General features: G+C 40.9%; 1 protein-coding gene across 12 annotated transcripts in view; it reads left to right on the forward strand.

The window, feature by feature from the left end:
- The window catches only part of PACSIN2 (protein kinase C and casein kinase substrate in neurons 2), an 83124-nt gene that overhangs the window by 55441 nt on the left and 7076 nt on the right, over positions 1 to 20607 (forward strand). For all 12 annotated transcript variants that reach the window (XM_020808633.3, XM_078394217.1, XM_020808631.3 and 9 more), the window contains 4 exons: positions 980 to 1135; positions 2638 to 2813; positions 11649 to 11769; positions 19536 to 19657. In XM_020808633.3, the coding sequence (XP_020664292.2) occupies positions 980 to 1135; positions 2638 to 2813; positions 11649 to 11769; positions 19536 to 19657 (575 nt within the window). The remainder of the gene's footprint in view (positions 1 to 979; positions 1136 to 2637; positions 2814 to 11648; positions 11770 to 19535; positions 19658 to 20607) is intronic.

The following is a 20607-nucleotide window of genomic DNA, read 5'->3' on the forward strand; positions in this document are numbered from 1 at the left end:
TAGCATTTGTTATAACTTTGGATGGGAGATTAATACTTTTTAATGGACTGGGAGCTGGTTAGCAAGCTTCTCGCAGTAGTGTGATCAAATATTTAGCTGGTAAATTCAGCGGACAGATTTTTAATAGGAGAAACTATGCAAGAATTCACTTTATTTTAGGCTATTTTAGGGTTGGAATTCTGGAATTTTTTTCTACCTGATTACTATAGTGGGTTCACAGTGTGGTGTATAGAGTGACAGACTAAGACTTTGGAGAACAGGGTTTGAATCCGCACTCAGCCATGAGAACTGATTGGGGGGCGGCAGAGTGGAACTGGTAAAATCACTCCTTAAATATCTCACTTACATTTAAAGCCTTGTTAGGTTGCTATAAGTCAGTTCCGACTTGACAGCACAGAACAAACTCATTATTGGTAGTATTTGCTTACTAATGTAGTAGATTGCAATCCAAAGCACACCTACTAGGGAGCTCAATGGAATTTAGTTAAGAGTAAACATATTCAGGATTGTCCTACTTATTTAGTTGTCAGTTACATGATAGCACTTCACTTTTTTAATATTCATAATATTGAAGAGATGTTAAGTAACCTACTTTAAATTTGAATAATCAACAAAATGCCAATTAGTCAACACATCTCGAGGTGCAGCCCCAGTTTGAATAGGCCTGGATTGTTTAGTAAGTATTGGTCCTCAAACCTGCTCCTGTAGTAATTCACTAGAGCATTATTCTCAGAATAATCCTTGGTGGTCTGTAGCAATCTACTCCACCTTTATATCCTTCAGATGTTTTGGCCTGAAACCCCCAGAAACCCCGGCTGGCATGTCTGATGTTTATGACTAATGGCCAGATAGTCTAAAATGTTTGGAGGGTACCAGCTTGGAAAAGGCTGATCTAAAAACACTCAGATTCATCCTTATACATCCTTGGGTAATGTTTTCCCTCAGACTGTCTCATCTCTGCTAAAACATGTCATCTTAGGTGGAAGCTTCTAAGAAAGCATATCATGCAGCCTGCAAAGAAGAAAAGCTTGCTGTGTCGAGAGAGGCCAATAGTAAAGCTGACCCAGCCCTGAATCCAGAACAGCTAAAGAAGCTGCAGGACAAAGTGGAGAAAAGTAAACAGGATGTACTCAAGGTAAACTGTATCCATTATTCTGAATGTAGTGCTTTGTAAGCTTCCATGGGAAAGAAACTGAGTATTTCCATAGGGTTAGATTACTAAATATAATATGGGCAGAAAGTAGAAAAGGGTAATTAATTGTATTTGTCATAATATCATTTTGGTATGTTTGTTCAATTAAAATTACACAAACAAAGAGAAAATTCTGTCTTTCCAGTTTGCTTTGTAAAAATTATGAGAAATACTTCTGAGAAGTTGCATTTCTTCTGCAAATAGAGTTCTCTGTAGTAGAGCTTTGTGTTTTAATTTTCTGATTGACAAACTACGTATGATGTTTTTTCTAAGTAACATTTTAGAAGTATACCTGAACTTCAATTTTATTCAGCATGGATTCTGTGAGATGTATTCCTGAACACTGGATGTACTGCAGTCCCTCAGATAACTCACTGAATGATTTTGTTTTCTTTGGCTAATTTAAAATGCTTAAAATACAGAGATCCTGCCTACATATAATGATGCATCATAGTTTATCAATATGGGCATAAACCACATAAAGCTTTGTATTCATTTTCTGTCCCTTCTTCTCTGGTATAGCCATAAAGAGGAGATTTATCACATTTAAGTGTTGCATCCAGGCCCTTAAATACAATTGATCTTAACAGTGGTTGGGGAAACAAGTCAGTTGCTGAATCTAGAGTTTCACACTGTTTTGTTTTCAATAGCTATCAATAAGATTAATCACAGCTTGTTGAGTTTGGATGACATCATAAACTATGATTAATAAATACATTTTAAAAAACACACATACTTCAAAACTGCTCTTTACAATCTATCCAGAGGAGGAGATGTGAGAGTTTACAACTCCAAGACTCAGCCTTTTAGTGGTAAATAATGGCATAATGTTTTGTCCAAACCGGGTCCAGATGTTTACTTCTAATTTTAGATTAGTGTTCTTGAGCTATCCGTGAGAAAGCTAGTACAACAAAGTTAGTCTTGCTTCTGCCATAGCTGATGTTTAGTCCTAATTTTTTTAGTGTGTGTTTTATTTGAAAGCAAATTAACATTCTTCCCTGTTCTGGTGGATAAGAATAACACAGCATTTCAATTTGCTGCCGCAAGAAAATACCCTAAAAAGTACCATCAAGGACTAGTATGTGTGGATTTGGATTAGGGGGGAAAATACATACCCTGCTTCCCCAAAAATAAGAGTCTTATATTAATTTTTGCTCCATAAAATGCATGAGGACTTATTTTCAGGGGATGTTTTATTTTTTAAAAAACGTACAGCAATCTACATTTATTCAAATACAGTCATGTCATCTTCTGGTTGCTGCACAATGGTGGAGGGCAGGGTTTCACTTAACTAGGGCTTATTTTGGGGGTAGGGCTTATATTACGAGCATCCTGAAAAATCCTACTAGGACTTATTTTCAGGTTAGGTCTTATTTTCAGGGAAACAGGGTAATAACTAATAATTATTTTTATAACTTTGTTCTGTGTGTCTGTTTTTTTTTAAGACAAAGGAAAAATATGAAAAGTCTCTTAAAGACCTTGACAGTGCTACACCTCAGTATATGGAAAACATGGAACAAGTTTTTGAACAGTGTCAGCAGTTTGAGGAAAAACGTCTCCGTTTTTTCCGAGAAGTGTTGTTGGAAGTTCAGAAACATCTCGACTTGTCTACTGTTGCAAGGTAAATACACAATACTTTTTGTCTTATTGTATGTGGAAGTTTTCTGTATGTAAAGCAGTGTAGAAATAAATTGTGTTTGTCCTTTCATTTGAAAGCTGCAGATCAATTTTCATTAGAACTGTCATCTGATGTAAAGAAATGTTTATAAATGTTAGTTAACTAGATCTGCAAAAATTTTTGTTCATTAGTAGTGCAGTCCTACTGAATAGAAGCCCATTTCTGTTCCAAAAAGTCTAGTGATTGCTTCCAGGGACTTCTTAAATCAGGGTGACAACCGTAGATTATATGTCTGTGCTTTAAAGATAGGTCTTCTCTCTATATAATGCAAAGCTGCTGGTGAAATGTCAGTGTTCAACTCCTGCTGCACTCAGTTTTTCACCTCTGGAAATAGATCTGGTGGTAGTGAAATACTGGCTTCAAAATTGAAAAATGCAATATAATTCAATATAGTATAGCATAGTATAGTATAGTATAATATAATATACAGTGGTGCCTTGCTTAGGGATGTTAATCCGTGCAGCAAAAATCGCTGCAAAGCGATAACATCGCTAAGCGATTTTAAAAAGTCCATAGAAATGCATTAAAACGCGTTTAATGCGTTCCTATGGGCTTAAAAACTAACCTTATGCGAAAATCCTCCATTGCGGCTGCCATTTTCGGTGCCTCTAAAGCGAGGCAAAACAGCGGGCGGCCATTTTTTCCCATCGGCCATTTTGGAACCGCCGATCAGCTGGCTGAAAATGGGGCCTTTACGATGATCGCTTCCCCGCGATCGTGGCAAAGCGAATTTTCCCCATAGGAAACATCGCAAAGCGATTGCTTTTGCGATTGCAAAAACAGCGTCGCTAAGCGATTTCGTCGCTCAACTGAGTGATCGCTAAGTGAGGCACCACTGTAATATAATATAATATAATATAATATAATATAATATAATATAATATAATATAATATAATATAATATAATTGTCGCGACTGCCACCTCCTCCTACGTCACCACAAGAGATGACAGGTCACGATCCTTCACACACACACACACAACTTCGCTGCCACCAACCACACATAAACCTGACACTTCAGACTTAGTATGGATTTCAAAATAAAAATGATGATTTATTGAATACAAAAATAAAATGGAAATCACTGAGTAAAAGAATCACTTGTCACACTATATTTCTCAGACCTTAACCCTGCATAGTTCTTTATTACTTAACACTCAATTACTTAATTACCTAACCTATATCTAACCCTGTCTACAGATCTTCTTTCAAGCCCTCTCTCAACCCTCTATCTCTCTCTCTCTCCTCTAACTAACTCTCCCCTCTTTGCACTCCCCCCTTATATACAAAAACTCCACCCCTTTAAGACCCACCTCCTGCCCTGCCATAGGCTAGGAAACTCCAGCCTCAGCCAAGACAGGCAGGTGACGTCATGGCACACGTCACATACCTTCCCCCTTTAATAAGTTGTTTTGTGGGGGAAAGCTAAGGTGCTTTTTCCCCAAAACAACTGCAACCAACATCAAGCATTACATTTATCAACACAGTTTAATATAACTACAGTATTCAAATATACTTACACTTCCGCCATACAGGTATATAAAAACATGCAATGCATAACATTTATCATAACACAACACATAACTGTCCAAACATTTTACATTGCCATATACCATGTACAGAGTCCATAAGTTCTTCAGATGTCGTCTTCCGGTCTTCTGGATAAGGCGTCAGCCGCACAGTTTATAGTCCCTCTGACCACCTTAACCTCAAAATCATAGTCCTGCAAAAGAAGCGCCCACCTCATCAGTTTACTGTTCTGTGATTTCATAGTCCGCAACCACGACAGAGGTGAGTGATCCGTGCACAAGGTAAAATGTCGACCCCAGACGTAAGCCTTTAACTTCCGGATCGCGAAGATGATCGCCAAACACTTTCTCGATGGTAGAAAGACTCTTCTCCCTGGGAAGCAACTTCTTGCTCAGGTACGCCACTGGATGTTGGTCTCCGCTGTCATCCTGTTGGCACAGTACCGCTCCCACACCGGCATTAGACGCATCCGTGTAGATGATGAACTCTCTGTTGAAGTCAGGAGCATGCAGCACTGGATGGTTGGTTAGAGCATCTAGATGTCCAAACGCCATCTCACACTTTTCCGACCAGGAAACGCTGTTGCTGCTCTGCTTCTTTGTCAGGTCTGATAAAGGTGCAGCAATCTCACTGAAACCGGGTATAAACTTTCTGTAATACCCTGCCAGACCTAAAAAGGACCTCACTTTCTTTTTAGTGGTAGGTCTGGGCCAATTCAGGATTGCTTCTACCTTGGCCTCTAAAGGTTTGATTAGGCCTCCTCCCACTATGTGACCTAGGTACTTCATCTCTGAGTTACCTAGCTGACACTTACTAGCTTTAACGGTTAAGCCAGCATCTTTCAATCTTTGTAGCACTAATTCTAGATGATGTAGGTGATCTTGCCAGGTGTTGCTAAAGACCCCTATGTCATCGATATAAGCTACCGTGAAGTCACTGAGCCCTTTCAGAGTATGATCCATGAGCCTTTGAAATGTTGCTGGTGAATTTCGCAAGCCAAAGCTAAGGACTCGAAATTCAAACAGGCCAAATGGACTACACAACGCGGTCTTCTCTTGGGCCCTAGGATCACTTCTTCCTTGCCAACACTCTTTGGTTAGACCTAAAAAGGATATGACTCTGCAACCTCCAATCGTCTCAATTAGGTCATCAAGCCTAGGCATAGGATAAGCATCAGGTTTGGTTACTGAATATAACTTGCTGTAGTACACACAGAACCTGACACTGCCATCCGGCTTGTCTACTAAAACTACAGGGGCTAACCAAGCGCTAGATGAGTGTACAATAATTTGATCGTTCAGCATTTCGTCTAGCTCTTTGCGAATATTGTCAAAGTAATAACCTGTTACTCTATATGGTGTTACAGACTGAGAAGCATTCCCTGTGTCAGTCCTGGGTAGCACTCCCTTGTCAACACCAGGTTTGTTTGAGAACACTTCTTGAGGTTTTGTAACCAGCGTTCTACGACTATTCTGCTGTTCTCTGGATAGAGCAGGGCTGATCTGCACTTCTTGTGGATTGAACTTTTGTGGGCCCCTCCCTTCCCCGAAGGGCAACTCATGTTCCTCCTTATCAGCCGCTTTTATTGCAAACTGCACATGGTTGGTCTCTCTATAATAAGGCTCAAGGGCATTGACGTGAACGACCCCCCTGCCTAACCTTTTCATAAGTTTGGATGTATGAGAGGTTCCTAAGTCTGTGATTATCTCAGAAGGAAAACCCATCCTACTCATGTAAATTACTAAGGCTTCTGCTATAGTCTGGGTCTCTATATTACGTAATGGGATCGCTTCCGGATATCTCGTTGCATGGTCTACTATAGTTAAAATAAATCTGTCCCCCCGCTTAGTGGCGTTGGGCAATGGACCTATGATATCCACCCCTAGACGTGTAAAAGGAGTTGAAATCACTGGTAATGGGCATAGCCTTGCTCTAGTTTTATCACAGTTAGAGCCCTGTCTCTGACAAATATGGCATCTTTGACAGAAACTCTTAATATGTTTACCCATATCAGGCCAGTAAAAGTTTTGGGCTATTCTTTGTTTGGTCTTGTTTATCCCCATATGAGCTGAGAAAATGTCTGCATGTCCCTTTTCCAGAATCATAGGGCGATATTTCTCAGGCACGACCAACTGTCTCTTAATTTCAGGCCCCCCTTTTGAAATATTATTCAGTTTTTCCTTATAAAGTAAACCACCCTTAATAATAAAACGTTCAGGGCACTCAGGTGATAAATCTTTATCAGTCACCTTTCCAAAACAGTCTTTTAAGGTGGGGTCTGCTGTTTGTTCCTTGACAAAGAGGCTTTTCTGAGGTATTTCAACTGAGAATGCCTCAGGTTGTGGTACAAATTTCTCTGGCTCTTGAGAGTCAGTCTCATTACTGGCTTCACTTTGTACTGATTGTGAACGTGTTACCACCAGGGCACTGTTGACATGCTTTGTTAAGTCATTACCAATAAGAAAAGGGGTAGGAATCTCAGAAGACACCCCCACTCTCCAAAATCCCTTCCAACCTTTATATTCGATTTTCAAATCAGCTACAGGTAATGAAACTAGTTCTGACCCAATCCCTTTCACAGATAGAGTCTGGTCAGCAGTCATACAACTTTGTGGTACTATGTCTGAGTGGCAAATAGAAATTTGAGAACAAGTGTCTCTCAAAGCAGTATAGTCATTTTCAAAAACTTTTATCCTGTCCCCAGCAGATTCCAATAACGCACAATTAGTCTCTATGTAATAACAGTGGACAACTTCAGCGAGAGGCAGCTCCTTCAATGTATCCAATTCAGAGCTCCTAACTGCCTCTGCCTGGTTTTCCATGGTAACAGAACTTTCACTAGAAGAAGCTTGAGGTTTACTCTGAACACAAAATACAGCCTTTGCTTCTTTTACATTAACTTTCTGAGGTGGAATTTCTTTATTTTGCCTTGTATTAAAACATTGTGCAGCAATGTGGCCTTTCTTTTTGCAAATGAAGCAGATTCTCTCCCCCCATGAGCTTTTCCCATCAAATCTTTCAAGTTTCTCTTTTCCCTCCAAAACTTGTTTACTGTGCTGGCCCTGTTCTGAGGGCTTTTCACTAAAATGGCCGCCTACTTTAGTCTGTCTCTGTGCTTGTTCCTTAGAGAACTTTGGGTCCCATGTTTTCCTCACACCTCTCCCCTCATAACAACTAGGACCCCTTATTTGAGAAATAAAATCAGCTATTTGAGCAGCGTTTCTAACGTCAGTTGGTTTTCGTTCTTGAACTAAAATTTTAAGTTCCCCATGGAGTAAGGAATAAAACTGCTCCAGGCCCACAACATTTTTCAATTCCTGAAAAGTTTTTACATTCTCCTGTTCAAGCCACCGATCTAAACACTTTTCTAAGTTAAAACCAAGTTGGGTATAAGATTCATCTGATCTTTTAGTAAGTTTTCTGAACTTCTGCCTAAGATGTTCTGAATTAATGCCAAATCGATTGAAAACCATTTTTTTTGAACTCTGAATAATCTTTACTGAGCTCAACTGGCATATCAGCATACACATCAGCCATTTTTCCTCTCAGGAGAGACCTCAAAATTATCATTTTCTCTGTTTCCCTCACAGAAAAATCAGCACAACTTCGTTCAAAGATTTTGAGGAAGTTTTCAGGACAATCCCCCTGTTTATATGTAGGAAATTTCTTCAAATCTGATTTTGATAACTGGCTTGGTTCAGTACCAGAATCTCTGTTGTTGTTATTGTTGTTTTGGTTCAGTAATTCCAATTTCCTAATTTCAAAAGCCATACGCTCCTCCTCCAGTTCAAATTGTCTTTCTCTCTCTCTCTTTCTTCATTTTCTAGGGCTATCCTTTCCCTTTCTATTCTTTCCTCCTTTTCTAGTTTTTTCATTTGAAATTCATGCGCCTGGGCTAACTGAATTTTCCTCAGTTCTGATAACTGTTCACCATTAGCTTCTTCCTGCACTGAGGCAACTCTTCCCTCACCATTTGACTCATCCCCAGACCAGTCTGACATTGCTTGGTCTCTTTGTTCACTCACTTCTGCCATTTGACTGCGTGTGAGAGGCATTTTACTAACTTAAAAAGGCTCCTGTCAATTTCCACGCCTCTGTTTAAAAATACTTTTCTTCTTGCTGTGTTTTAGGTCTGACACTCTTTAACAGGGTATACCAACAGATATGGCTAGGCTTGTTACTTTAATCTCTAATGGCTTCTGCCCCTTCACCGGGCCTCTTGCCAGATTTAGAGCTACTTTAATTTTCTGCCCTTGGCTCTACTTCCAAATCCACCACAGCTTCACCTTCTCTCAGGTTCTGTAGTTCACTAGAGAAATCCCAAATCTTCGCTGCCCTTGGTCTGTCTGTCCCTTCCGAGTTCTCCCAACTCCGGACTCTCAGACCAAGTCACAACAGCCTCCTACTTTGGGCCAATCTCCCTCACAAAATGGACCTTCTAGAGCTCATAAGTCAGTTCCTTCACTCTGAAGCTTAGGTGCCTCTCTGCTAGATCTGCTCCCCCCTGGAGACAAATCCTAGAGAGTTACCCACACCCCACTTCAGGTGCACCTAACTGAAATCCTTTTGCTCTGGTCACACTAGCCAAGGCTTTTCTGGGCAACTGGGCTACTGGACAACTCGTATCCCACACGCTGGCACCAGTTTTGTCGCGACTGCCACCTCCTCCTACGTCACCACAAGAGATGACAGGTCACGATCCTTCACACACACACACACACAACTTCGCTGCCACCAACCACACATAAACCTGACACTTTAGACTTAGTATGGATTTCAAAATAAAAATGATGATTTATTGAATACAAAAATAAAATGGAAATCACTGAGTAAAAGAATCACTTGTCACACTATATTTCTCAGACCTTAACCCTGCACAGTTCTTTATTACTTAACACTCAATTACTCAATTACCTAACCTATATCTAACCCTGTCTACAGATCTTCTTTCAAGCCCTCTCTCAACCCTCTATCTCTCTCTCTCTCCTCTAACTAACTCTCCCCTCTTTGCACTCCCCCCTTATATACAAAAACTCCACCCCTTTAAGACCCACCTCCTGCCCTGCCATAGGCTAGGAAACTCCAGCCTCAACCAAGACAGGCAGGTGACGTCGCTCAACTGAGTGATCGCTAAATGAGGCACCACTGTAATATAATATAATATAATATAATATAATATAATATAATATAATATAATATAATATAAAATTCCTATATAGTATCAGTGACATACTACTGACATTCCAGTGATGGAGAAACAATAATACTAAAGAACTGTTATGTTACACCTATTTTATTGCCAGTTTTTCAAGTGACCTAGTATTCTCTATATTAATTAATACACATGACTCCTCTGCTACTCTTCACCTTTTTGTTTTGTTTTGTTTCCTTGGATTTTTCAAATGAGTTAGAAATCTCAAAAATAAAACTCTGCAATACATACAAAAAGGGGAAAATGTCATTTGACAAGATTCATGCTTCTGCTAGGGTGCAAAATATTTGGCCAAATAACATGCAAAAATTATTTCTCAAATGATTTATTCTGTGTATCTTTGAAGTAACTATTTTGCGAAATAAAATGGGTGTGCAAAGAGCTTGAATTTAGGTCATTGTATAAAAAGTATGATGTTGTACTCTTCATGATGAACAAAAGAATGTGAGTGCAAAGTGGAAGGGATAATCTTGGGGAATAACTTTTTTTCCCTAAGAAGCAGCGAATTTGCCTGATACTTTATCCAAAAATAAAGCTAAACAAACATAACATTGCAATATTTGATGTATTTGAGCAAATAACTCAAAGTTGCATTATTTCATTGCATTTCCTTTTACATTGGAACTGTTTGCTTATCGGCATTATGAGACTAGTCTTAAAGAGGAGCCACTGTTTTCTTTTGACCACTTAGAATAAAATGTGTTTGGCATGTTTTATGTGCCCCACCTTTCTTACTCCTAAAAAACAAAACTATCTTGCTGCTGTTGTAAACTGCCCTTCATAAGTCAAAGTACTATCCAGAAATGGGTCCTTATTCAGTATTTGAGGACCAGAGAGTGTCAGCTTCCTCTTTGAAGCCACATTCTTGGGCTTGTTTCACATTCTTTCATTCATAACAATTAAAGCACACATACTAGTTGCTTTCCCCATGTACTACATGAGCAGGGTAATGGCTCATTATTAGTGTTAAATGCTCTATTTGTGCTCCCTCTATATTTTTAGGATTTTTCTTTTCTCTTAGTTTTCAGGCTAAAATGGATTGCAGGTATGTTACTAGATTTAGTGTCATTATTTTGAAGTCTTACAGTAGAAAATGTAAGGAGTTTCTTCATTTAATTACTTGTAATAATGTGATTTGTGCATTATGACTTCACTGAATTAATCACTGTGTGATTAATTTATTATTGACAAGACTGTGGATACTGCAATGGGATGTACAATAATTGTTGAGTTCTGCACATTGGATGACTATATTGTTCTTGCACTTTAACACTTCATTGTGCAAGAGAGTGCACAGCTTGCACAAACTACTGCTCATCTGTACTGTTAATTTGTGCACTTTGTATTTTGCACTATGATCTGTTTTGAAGCAATAGCATTCTTTCTTTAACTAATGATTGTACACTATCTATCTATTCAGCTTTTACCACATACCAGTGGTGCCTCACTAGACAATGCTAATCCGTTCCACTGAAATAGCTATTTAGCGAAATCATTGTCTAGCGAAAAGCATTTCCCCATTGGAATGCATTGAAACCTGTTTAATGCATTCCAATGGGGAAGAATCGTCGTCTAGCAAAGATTGGCCATAGGAAAGCCACCTTGCGAACTGCCGATAAGTTGTTTAAATAGCTGTCTTGCGAAGCTTAGATCCCGAAAACACCCGTTTTGCAAGTGCGGAGGGAGCTGTCAAAATTGTTGTCTAGCGAATATCGGTTTGCAAAGCAGGGACCAAACATCGTCCAGCGAAATCCCCCCATAGGAATCACTGTTTTGCGAATCGCCATAGCAATCACAAAAAGTCAATGTCTAGCGAAAAAACTGTCAGCGGGGTAACTGTCTAGCAAGGCGCCACTATATTTATATATAGGTTCAATATGGAGTTTGTGCCAAATGCCAAACTCAGTAGATCCACCAAGAGTTAATTTGATAAAATGTATTCAATTTTTAAACATATGTATAATACAGTACACTTGGTTTAAAATAACTTCCTAACAGATCTGTAATAACTTGTAAAACAGTATGTATTACTTACAGCTATAAAAATATTTATCGTGAAATGGAGCAAAACATTAAATCAGCAGATGCTGTTGAAGATCTAAGGTGGTTCAGATCTAATCACGGTCCAGGCATGTCAATGAACTGGCCACAGTTTGAGGTAAGGCCTTTACTTGTTTTCTGGTATTTCATTCTAATCTTCCTTGTTCTGGGAATATAACTGGTTACTAGTCTCCTTTAAGTACTGGTTATAACCTATAAAGGCCTGTTTGCCTTAGGAGTACTTAAATTGTTTTCACTCATATGAACCTGCTTAAATTTTGAGAAATTAGGAGAAGCCCTTTTCTCTGCCTTATCATTGTCTGAGGTGCATTTTATTTTTGTTTGTTTGTTTGTCTATCTGTCTATCTGTCTATTTATTTATTTATTTATTTATTTATTTATTTACGCCACCCACTCTACCGAAAGGTCTCTGGGCGGCTTACAACAATTAAAATACAATAAAAGATAAAATGATTAAAATACAATTACAGTGGTGCCTCGCATAGCGAGGTTAATCCGTTCCGGATTAACCTTCGCTATGGCAAAACATTGCTGAACGGGACAGAAAAGCCCATAGGAACGCATTAAACATCGTTTAATGCGTTCCAAATGGGCCGAAAACTCACCGTTCAGAGGCACCACTGTAAAATAGATACTCTAAAAATTGCCATCAGGACCCACAGTTGAAGTTATTTCAATTAAAAGCCTTCTGGAACAGGAAGGTTTTGACCTGATGCCGAAATGTCATCAGCATTGGCGCCAGACGAATCTCAGTCGGGAGGGCATTCCATAGTCAGGAGACAGTTGTCGAAAAGGCCCTTTGTCTAAAAGCCGTCCTTCTTACCTCCTTGAGGGACGGCTCTTTCAAAAGGGCCCCCTGGCTAGATCTTAACTACCGGGTAGGCTTATATGGAAGGAGGCGGTCCTTCAGGTATCCATGGCCCAAGCTGTATAGGGCTTTATATGTCAAAACAAGCACTTTGAATTGGGCCCGGGCAGCAACTGGTAACCAATGTAATTTAATCAGAATCAGCTTGATGTGCTCTCTAGCGGCCCCACTACTCACCAGCTGCGCAGCTCTATTCTGCACCAGTTGCAATCACCGGACCGTCTTCAAAGGCAGCCCAAGTAGAGTGCATTGCAATAATCTATACGAGATGTTACCAGTGCATGTGTAACTGTCATGAGATTCCGGTCGTCCAGGTAGGGTCGTAGCTGGTACAATTTCTGCAGCTGAAGGAAGGTGCCCCTGGCCACCAAGTCCACCTAGGCTTCCAGAGTTAGACTGGGGTCCAGGAGCACCCCCAGGCTGCGGACCTGTCCCTTAGGGGGAGTGTAACCCCATTCAGGGTAGGGGAATGGCCCTCCAACCTGTCCGGCGAAGCACCCACTAACAGCACTTCCATCTTGTCTGGATTGAGTTTCAATTTATTAACCCTCATCCAGTCCATTATCAGGTCCAGACACGAGTTCAGCACAGAAACTGCCTCACCTGTATTCGTGGAAAACGAGAGACAGAGTTGAGTGTTATCAGCATATTGCTGACTCCTCAGCCCAAACCTCCTGGGGACCTCTCCCAGCGGTTCCATGTAGAAGTTAAACAGCATGGGGGACAGTATCGAGCCCTGAGGAACCCCATGACATAAATGCCATGGGGCAGAGCAACTGTCCCCCAACACCACCCTCTGGACATGGTCAGCCAGGAAGGAGCGGAACCACCGTAAAACAGTGCTCCCAACTCCCAACCCAGCCAGCCTATCTGAAAGGACACCATGGTTGATAGTGTCAAAAGCCGCTGAGAGATCCATGAGTATCAACAGGGTCACACTCCTCCTGTCTCTCTCCCGGCAAAGGTCATCATGCAGGGCAACCAAGGCAGTCTCCGTACCAAAACCCAGCCTGAAACCCGGTTGAAATGGATCGAGAAAATCTGTCTCATCCAGCAGCGCCTGGAGTTGCCCGGCCACAACCCACTCCAACACTTTGCCCAAATAAGGGAGGTTCGCCACTGGTTGGTAGTTAACCACCAGCCTTGGTCTAGGTTAGGCGTTTTAGGGAGTGGTTGAATTACTGCCTCTTTCAAGGTAGGGACCACTCCCTCTCTCAAAGGCATTCGTGGCCTCCTGGACCCAAGTGCGGACACCCCTGGCAGATCTTCCAATTAGCCAAGATGGGCAAGGGTCAAGTGGAGTGGTGGTAGAATGGACAGATCCAAGCACCCTGTCCACATCCTCAGGTCTCAACAATTGAAACTCATCTATTAATATTTGACCTAAGCACGGTACACTGGACACATCCTCCGATTTTGCAGTAATGGTGGAGTCCAACCCACTGCGAATCTGAGCGATTTTTTCTTCAAAATGAATGGCAAACTCATCACAGCGAGCTGATGAGCAGTCCGGGACCTTCACTGGATTTCCCGGTTGAAGAAGATCCTGGGCCATCCAAAACAGCTCTGCTGGACGACATTCTGAGGAAGCAATACGGCCGCAGTTCAGAAGTATACCAAGGAGCTGTCTGGGCTCAGCGTGCAAGGAGAGGGCGCTTAGGCACAATCGTGTCAACCGCCCAGGTCACCTCCCTATTCCATATGGTGACCTGAGCTTTGACAAGAGCGCCGACCATATCAGACAGATAATCCCCCAGAGCATTCAGGAAACCATCCGGATCCATTATTCTTCAAGGGCAGATCATCTTAATAGGTCCCCCACCTTTGCAGAGGGAAGAAGAAGCTAATAGACTAAACTTGACCAGGAAGTGGTCTGACCGTCACAACCAGCCCCTCCACATCCAAACCACCATCTTCCAGTCCCGTTGAGAAAACCAGGTCCAAGGTATGACCCTTCTCATGAAGTCCTGAGCCACCCCGGTCAAGGCAGCCTCAACATGGATATTGAGGTCCCCCAGCACCAACAGCCTGGGAGTCCTCAACACCAGGTCCGAGACAACTTCCGTCAGCTCAGGCAGAGAGACTGTTGGTACACAGCAGGGTGGGCGGTACACCAACAGATTCCCCAATCTGTCTCGTAAGCCCAACAAACAATACAGGCCCTTAAGACCTCCTTTCAAAGGGATAGAAAGCCTTGTCAAGGAGATAGAACTCGTATAGACTACAGCAACTCCCCCTCCCCGTCCCTCCAAGTGTCATTGGTGCTGGACCGAGTACCCAGGTGGACACAGCTGGGAGAGGGGAACACCACCCTCCTCTCCCACCCAGGTCTCGGTAATGCACACCAGGTCAGCACCCTCATCCAGAATTACATCATGAATGAGGGCAGTCTTATTTTGTACTGACCTGGCGTTCATCAACAGCACCGTAATGGCTGTAATATAAGAGAGTCTTCTTTGTTGCTACTCTCAGGCTGAGGAATTGGCTGCCAGGGAAAGACGGCTGATCAACTCAGTCCTTAACTTGTGCAGGCAAAGATTTTTTTTTCACCTAGGCTTTGGGCATTTTAAGGAGAACAGGGATGAAATGTTCTGATTTTGTGGACTACAAATCCCATAATCTTCCATTCTGGAAATTCCACCTGACTTATACATCTTACAGATACAGTATCTAGATGTGTTCAACGGGACAAAATATAAACACTAGAAGGCTTGCAGTTCCCAAACTGTGTGCACCATGGGAGAAGGGATGGAACATAGAGCAATGAAGGTAGAAAAGCTGTGTGTCAAACAAGAACCAGAAGTGAAGTTTGTGTGCTTGCCTCTCCGTGCCCCATCTCTATGGTCCCTGGTGGAAGAGCTTGTTGGGGGATCTTGTAAGTTTTCTGAGTTGGGACCTGGAAGGTGGTGGGCCCTCGGGGATATTTGGGGAGTGGGTGGGGAGGAGATGGGACAGCTGGGGAGAGGTGTCAGGATCCTGCCCCTGGTGGCACTGAGATTCCTTGGTGGCCCCTCCAAGCAAGAGGAGCTGTGGCCAGTGGTCAGTAAATCAAGGGAGCCATAAGTCCAAAATGTTTGGGAACCACAGCTTAGGTAGGCCTGAATCTGTGTAGCTTCCCCTGTTCTGAAGAACATTGCCAGCTAGTGCTGGGGCACGAGCAGAATGTTTGGCTCAAATTAGGCCTAGCTAAGCCTCAAAGCCTTCCAGTTAAAGCCTGTTTTCTCATCTAAATATCTGTAAGCAGAGCGTAAGTCAGGTATTCATGGGGAACTATGGAATTTGTAGTCCAAGAAATCAAAAATTTCTATCCCTAAAATTTCTGATAAGGTGAGTTTAATCTAGTGAGAGCTTTTTCAAATGTCTATGATTTTATCCAGCATGTTTTTGTTTGATGCAGTTTTATTTGATGCTTAATGCCTCCATTATAATTTAATTTTATGTGTGTTTTACTATGTCATTTGCTGTAATCTCTATTTTTTGTGAAAAGGCGAAAGGTTAATTAATTAAAATGAAGTATTTTTGTATTGAAAATTAATAAGCAGACTCATTTTTCAGGTTGTGGCTTAATTCACGTGGCCACTTTCTGTTCTTACCCTTAGAAGTATTATGCTATAAGTCAAACACTTCTATTTCCTTTGCATGTTGCACTGTTGAATTTTACATAATATTTTAAAAAGTGGTTCTAAATCAGTGGTCCCCAACCTTTTCCCAACCGCAGACTGGTTGAGGTGTGGGGGGGCGTGTGCCCCCAGGGGGCATAGCCCGCTCGTGTGCATGCTCACATTGCACTTGCGCGCATGCACCCAGCATGCTCCACAGGGAGTGGATGCGGTTGTGCACATGTGTACATTGCACTCGCAGGGGCAGAACATGCTTGTGCACATACGTGCAACAGTGCTCGCGAGGGGGCGCTTTTGGGGGTAGGAGATCTGTGTCTGCGGCCCAGTCCCAGGGGTTAGGGATCTCTGCTCTAAATTATTTGCAATGGAACATTCAATACTGGATGAAATATTGATGGGCTTGTCTGTCTATATATATACATGTTTTAGATCTTAATAATTTTTGACAGTCTTCTGTCTGCTTTAAAATAAGACTACAGATCCAAGATGATGTAATTTACTGCACAAAATTAATGACAGGTTAATGTCAGTGAAATGTTGCTTTCTTGAGAGTTTAATTTTTTAAAATGAATTGGATATTGAGCAAAGAGTAATTAGGAAAAATTGTATTAAGTCATTTTTAGAGAGGGTCTGTGATTTCTGATAATCATGGTTAAATTCTGCTGACAAGGTATGCATGTATTTCACAGCAAGCCCTGGGCTGATAAAACACTCACAAGTTCAAGCTTTTTATGAAAAGGGTCAAGGAAATTAAGGCTGTACAGTGGTGTCCCGCATAGTGAGCTCCCTGTTTAACAACGAATCTGCATAGCGATGCGGATTTTGCGATCGCAAAAGTGATCGCATTGCGATGGTTTATATGGCTAAATATCGCATTGCAATGATCAGTAAGCGTTTCGCTTACTGATCTTCGCATTGCGATGTTTCAGAAACAGCTGATCGGCTGTTCCAAAATGGCTGCCGGAAGCAAAAAATGGCCACCCACAGCGTTTTCGCGCCCTTTCCCTCACATACTGAGTGGTTAAAATGGTGGCCGTATGGAGGATTTCCGCATAGCGGTGAGTTTATCCCCCATAGGAACGCATTAAATGGGGTTTAATGCGTTCCTATGGGGTTTTCCGTTCCATATAGCGACGATTCTGGATAGCGACAATTTGTCCGGAATGGATTATCGTTGCTATGCTCGGTTGGAATGATACATTAGGATTTACTTTGAAATAATTATGCCTAAAATTACATTGTAAATCCCGCTCACTAAATATATTATGTGCAAGGAATCCAACTATCCAACTATAAAGCTAAATTATATGAAGTCCAAATTGCATACATTACTGAGTGAATGTTATAACATGTTCCCTCCATTCTGCCACTTTAATGTCTTTGTATGCATCTATTCAAATACTTTACACTAGAACCTCATGTAAAAGTGAAGACAGGTTTTTAAATGTAATATGATCCCTCTCCTAATCTTTATTTTGTTTGCTTTTCATGCTACAAGGATGAAGTAAGTGTTAAAACAGTTTAAATGCTCTCTACTTAAAGTTAGTTTTGTTGTTCACACTTGTTAAATTATAATGAAAGTAAGCCAAGTGATGCCTGGGCTATTTGCACAACTTTTCAGCCGTGATTTCATATTTATTTTTCATACACATTTATAAATTTAGATTCAAGCCACTGGCCAGAAACCAATGGTGTACCTCTGCTGGGTCCTGATTCTTCCACCAGAAGCAGTGACTATAGGTTTGCAGTGCCCTAAACACCCTAAAAATCTGCTCTAAAGGGCTCAGAAGCCCAATGAAACAGGATTGTTGGGACAATGAATAGTAGTAGAAATGGGGGAAGGACAATAAAGTTATTTTGCTGGCACTGGATACCAAAATGCATTTTGTGTCTTGATCTCTGTGTACAAATTGAGCTTGTTACTAAGAAGCAAAGAATTGACTCCAAAGATTAATGTGTGGGACTAAGTGGCCACAGAGTTTCCCAGCCTTCCTTTCCTTGCCAAACACCCTAGTCTCTTGAAACTGTTTTCCTTTGGTTCAAGGTATTTTACAGGCTGTGGTGTGGTTCAGAGAGCTGAAGAAGAAAAGACTGAGGAAAAGAAACAATTTTAATATGCCAAAACTTCAGGTTCACCTTTAATGAAGTGTGGCTGCCATTCTTGTTCTTTGTTTTGGCATAAACATTTATATCAGAATAATGTGATGCTTTTGAGTTTGGCCCCAGGCAAGAAGAGAGAGATTAGAACAATGAGAGCTGCAAAGCGAGTGAGAGCGTTTCGCATTTCTTGAGCTCTGTCTGCAACCACTGGGAAGAGGGAGGAGCAGTTCATAACATATAGGGGTAAATACAAATCATGAAGGTTGAAAACTTAGACTTTCAACCAAAGTCTGAAGTTCAGGATCAATAAAATTTCACCTGTCTTAACAATACTTCTTCTGAAATTGCCTGAAATCGGGTTCAGGCATGCAAGAATGGCAAGAATGTATTCGAGCATAAAGGTCTTTGGAATTGCATAAATTTTCAGGATCTAAAACAAATTGTATCTTTAGAAAGCCAAGACTTACAGAAGAGTTGGGTTGTCCTAGAATGTCACTTTCCAGGTGAACAGAAAACAGATGGCAGTCTTCTCTTGCTGAGCAACAGGAGCAGGTCTGGGCTCCTGTAAGGTCACAGATTCTGGGCTTTCCTTGGATAGTGGAGCAATAATAAAAGTAGCACCTTGACTAAACCAGATAAAGAGGATTAAGCATTAGAAATTCCAGATGTTTTCAAGTTAATATACAGTGGTGCCTTGACTTACGAACACTCTAACAAACAAATGTTTTGAGTTACAAACAACTCCGGATGCAGAATATTGCTTTGAGTTACGAACCGTGTCTTGAATTAAGAATGGGAAAAAAAACCCTTTTCCTGCCCTTTTTTTAAATCTAAGTTCATCTTAGGTCAAAAGAAGAAAGAAAAAAAATCTCCCCCTAGTGGTAGAGTACTGATTAACCGGTTTTGCATTAGTTCCTATGGGAACTAATGCTTTGACTTAAGAACCATGCCTTGACATAAGGACAAAAAAACAGCCGGAATGGATTAATCAGTTTTCAGTGCATTCCTATGGGAAATGCTGCTTTGACTTAAGAATGTTTTGACTTATAGCCACCGTTCCAATACAGATTAAGTTGTTAAGTCAAGGCACCACTGTATATATAATACATGTCACCCAGTGTCATCTCAGTAGAGTGCCACTTGGGAAATCACGTAAATTATTTTGACCTGGCTTCTACATCTTGACCCATTATTTCCTGATAAGAGACCTCAAAACCAAAGGGAGTGAGTGTATGAATTGTGTTCTTCAAAGGTATCTCACTAATTTTTTTGTAGGAGTGGTCTGCTGATTTGAATCGCACTCTCAGTAGAAGAGAGAAGAAAAAGGCTGCAGACGGGGTGACTCTTACTGGTATTAACCAGACAGGAGATCAGGTTTCACAGCACAAAAACAGCAGGTATGTGTAATTTTTTACGAATTATATATCATAGCATCATTTGCTGACTGAAGTCTGAAATAGTACTATTTTGATATTTACTGGAAATGTGTGCTTTTTTGTTGTAGAAAAACTAGTATTCAAGGACCTATTTGTACATTGTCAGCCTATGAAGGAATAGGAATGGCCCTCAAGATTTAAATGCTTGTTCCACTTTTCCTTTAATGCTCCTTCACCTTGTGGAGAAGTGAATGGCTGACTGAGGTGCGAGATTATGTAGATACAGTATTGAATGTTAGGATCATTTCTGACCCTGGAGATTAAATCGTCAAAGGATTTTGGGATATTTGCATAGTATCACAGTCAGGGAAGAGGCTGCATTCTGAAAAAGATGGCATTGCCTTGGTTAGCTTAAGAGTGTAGGTTGAAGTATGAGAAACAAAGGTCTTCTCTCTTCCAGGAGTTAGGTTGGAAAATATATCTAGAGAGAATTATGCAAAAACAGAGCTACTGTAGTTTTTATTCTAAAAAGTAGGCAGTCATTTTCATCATTTTTCCTCAAATATTCACACTTGCTAATTAAATTCTGCTAGTTCCAAATACTATGATATTGGCAAGTTAATTTATCAGAATGAATTAATTCTGTATCATAAGTTAGAAACGGGGCATACTATTGCAATAGTTGTATGGAGACTATGCATTACATAGTAACAAAGATGCATGTTTTCTTGTGCTTGTAAATGGTATTAACTGTTTTCAACAACTTGCCTGTGTGGAAAGGAAATCACGAATAAAGCCCCAGAATGTTTCTGATGTCAAATACAGGAACTGCTGCCAGCAGCAGTGCAGTAACATATGAAGATATCCATTAGTGGTTGAGACTCCTTATATGTAAATGTAAAGTGTTTTGCATGAACTGGAGTGGTTATTAATTCTTTTGTGCAACTCATTAATGTTTAGCTATCCATTTG

Source organism: Pogona vitticeps, chromosome 5 (genome assembly GCF_051106095.1).
Source record: "Pogona vitticeps strain Pit_001003342236 chromosome 5, PviZW2.1, whole genome shotgun sequence".
NCBI lineage: Eukaryota > Metazoa > Chordata > Lepidosauria > Squamata > Agamidae > Pogona > Pogona vitticeps.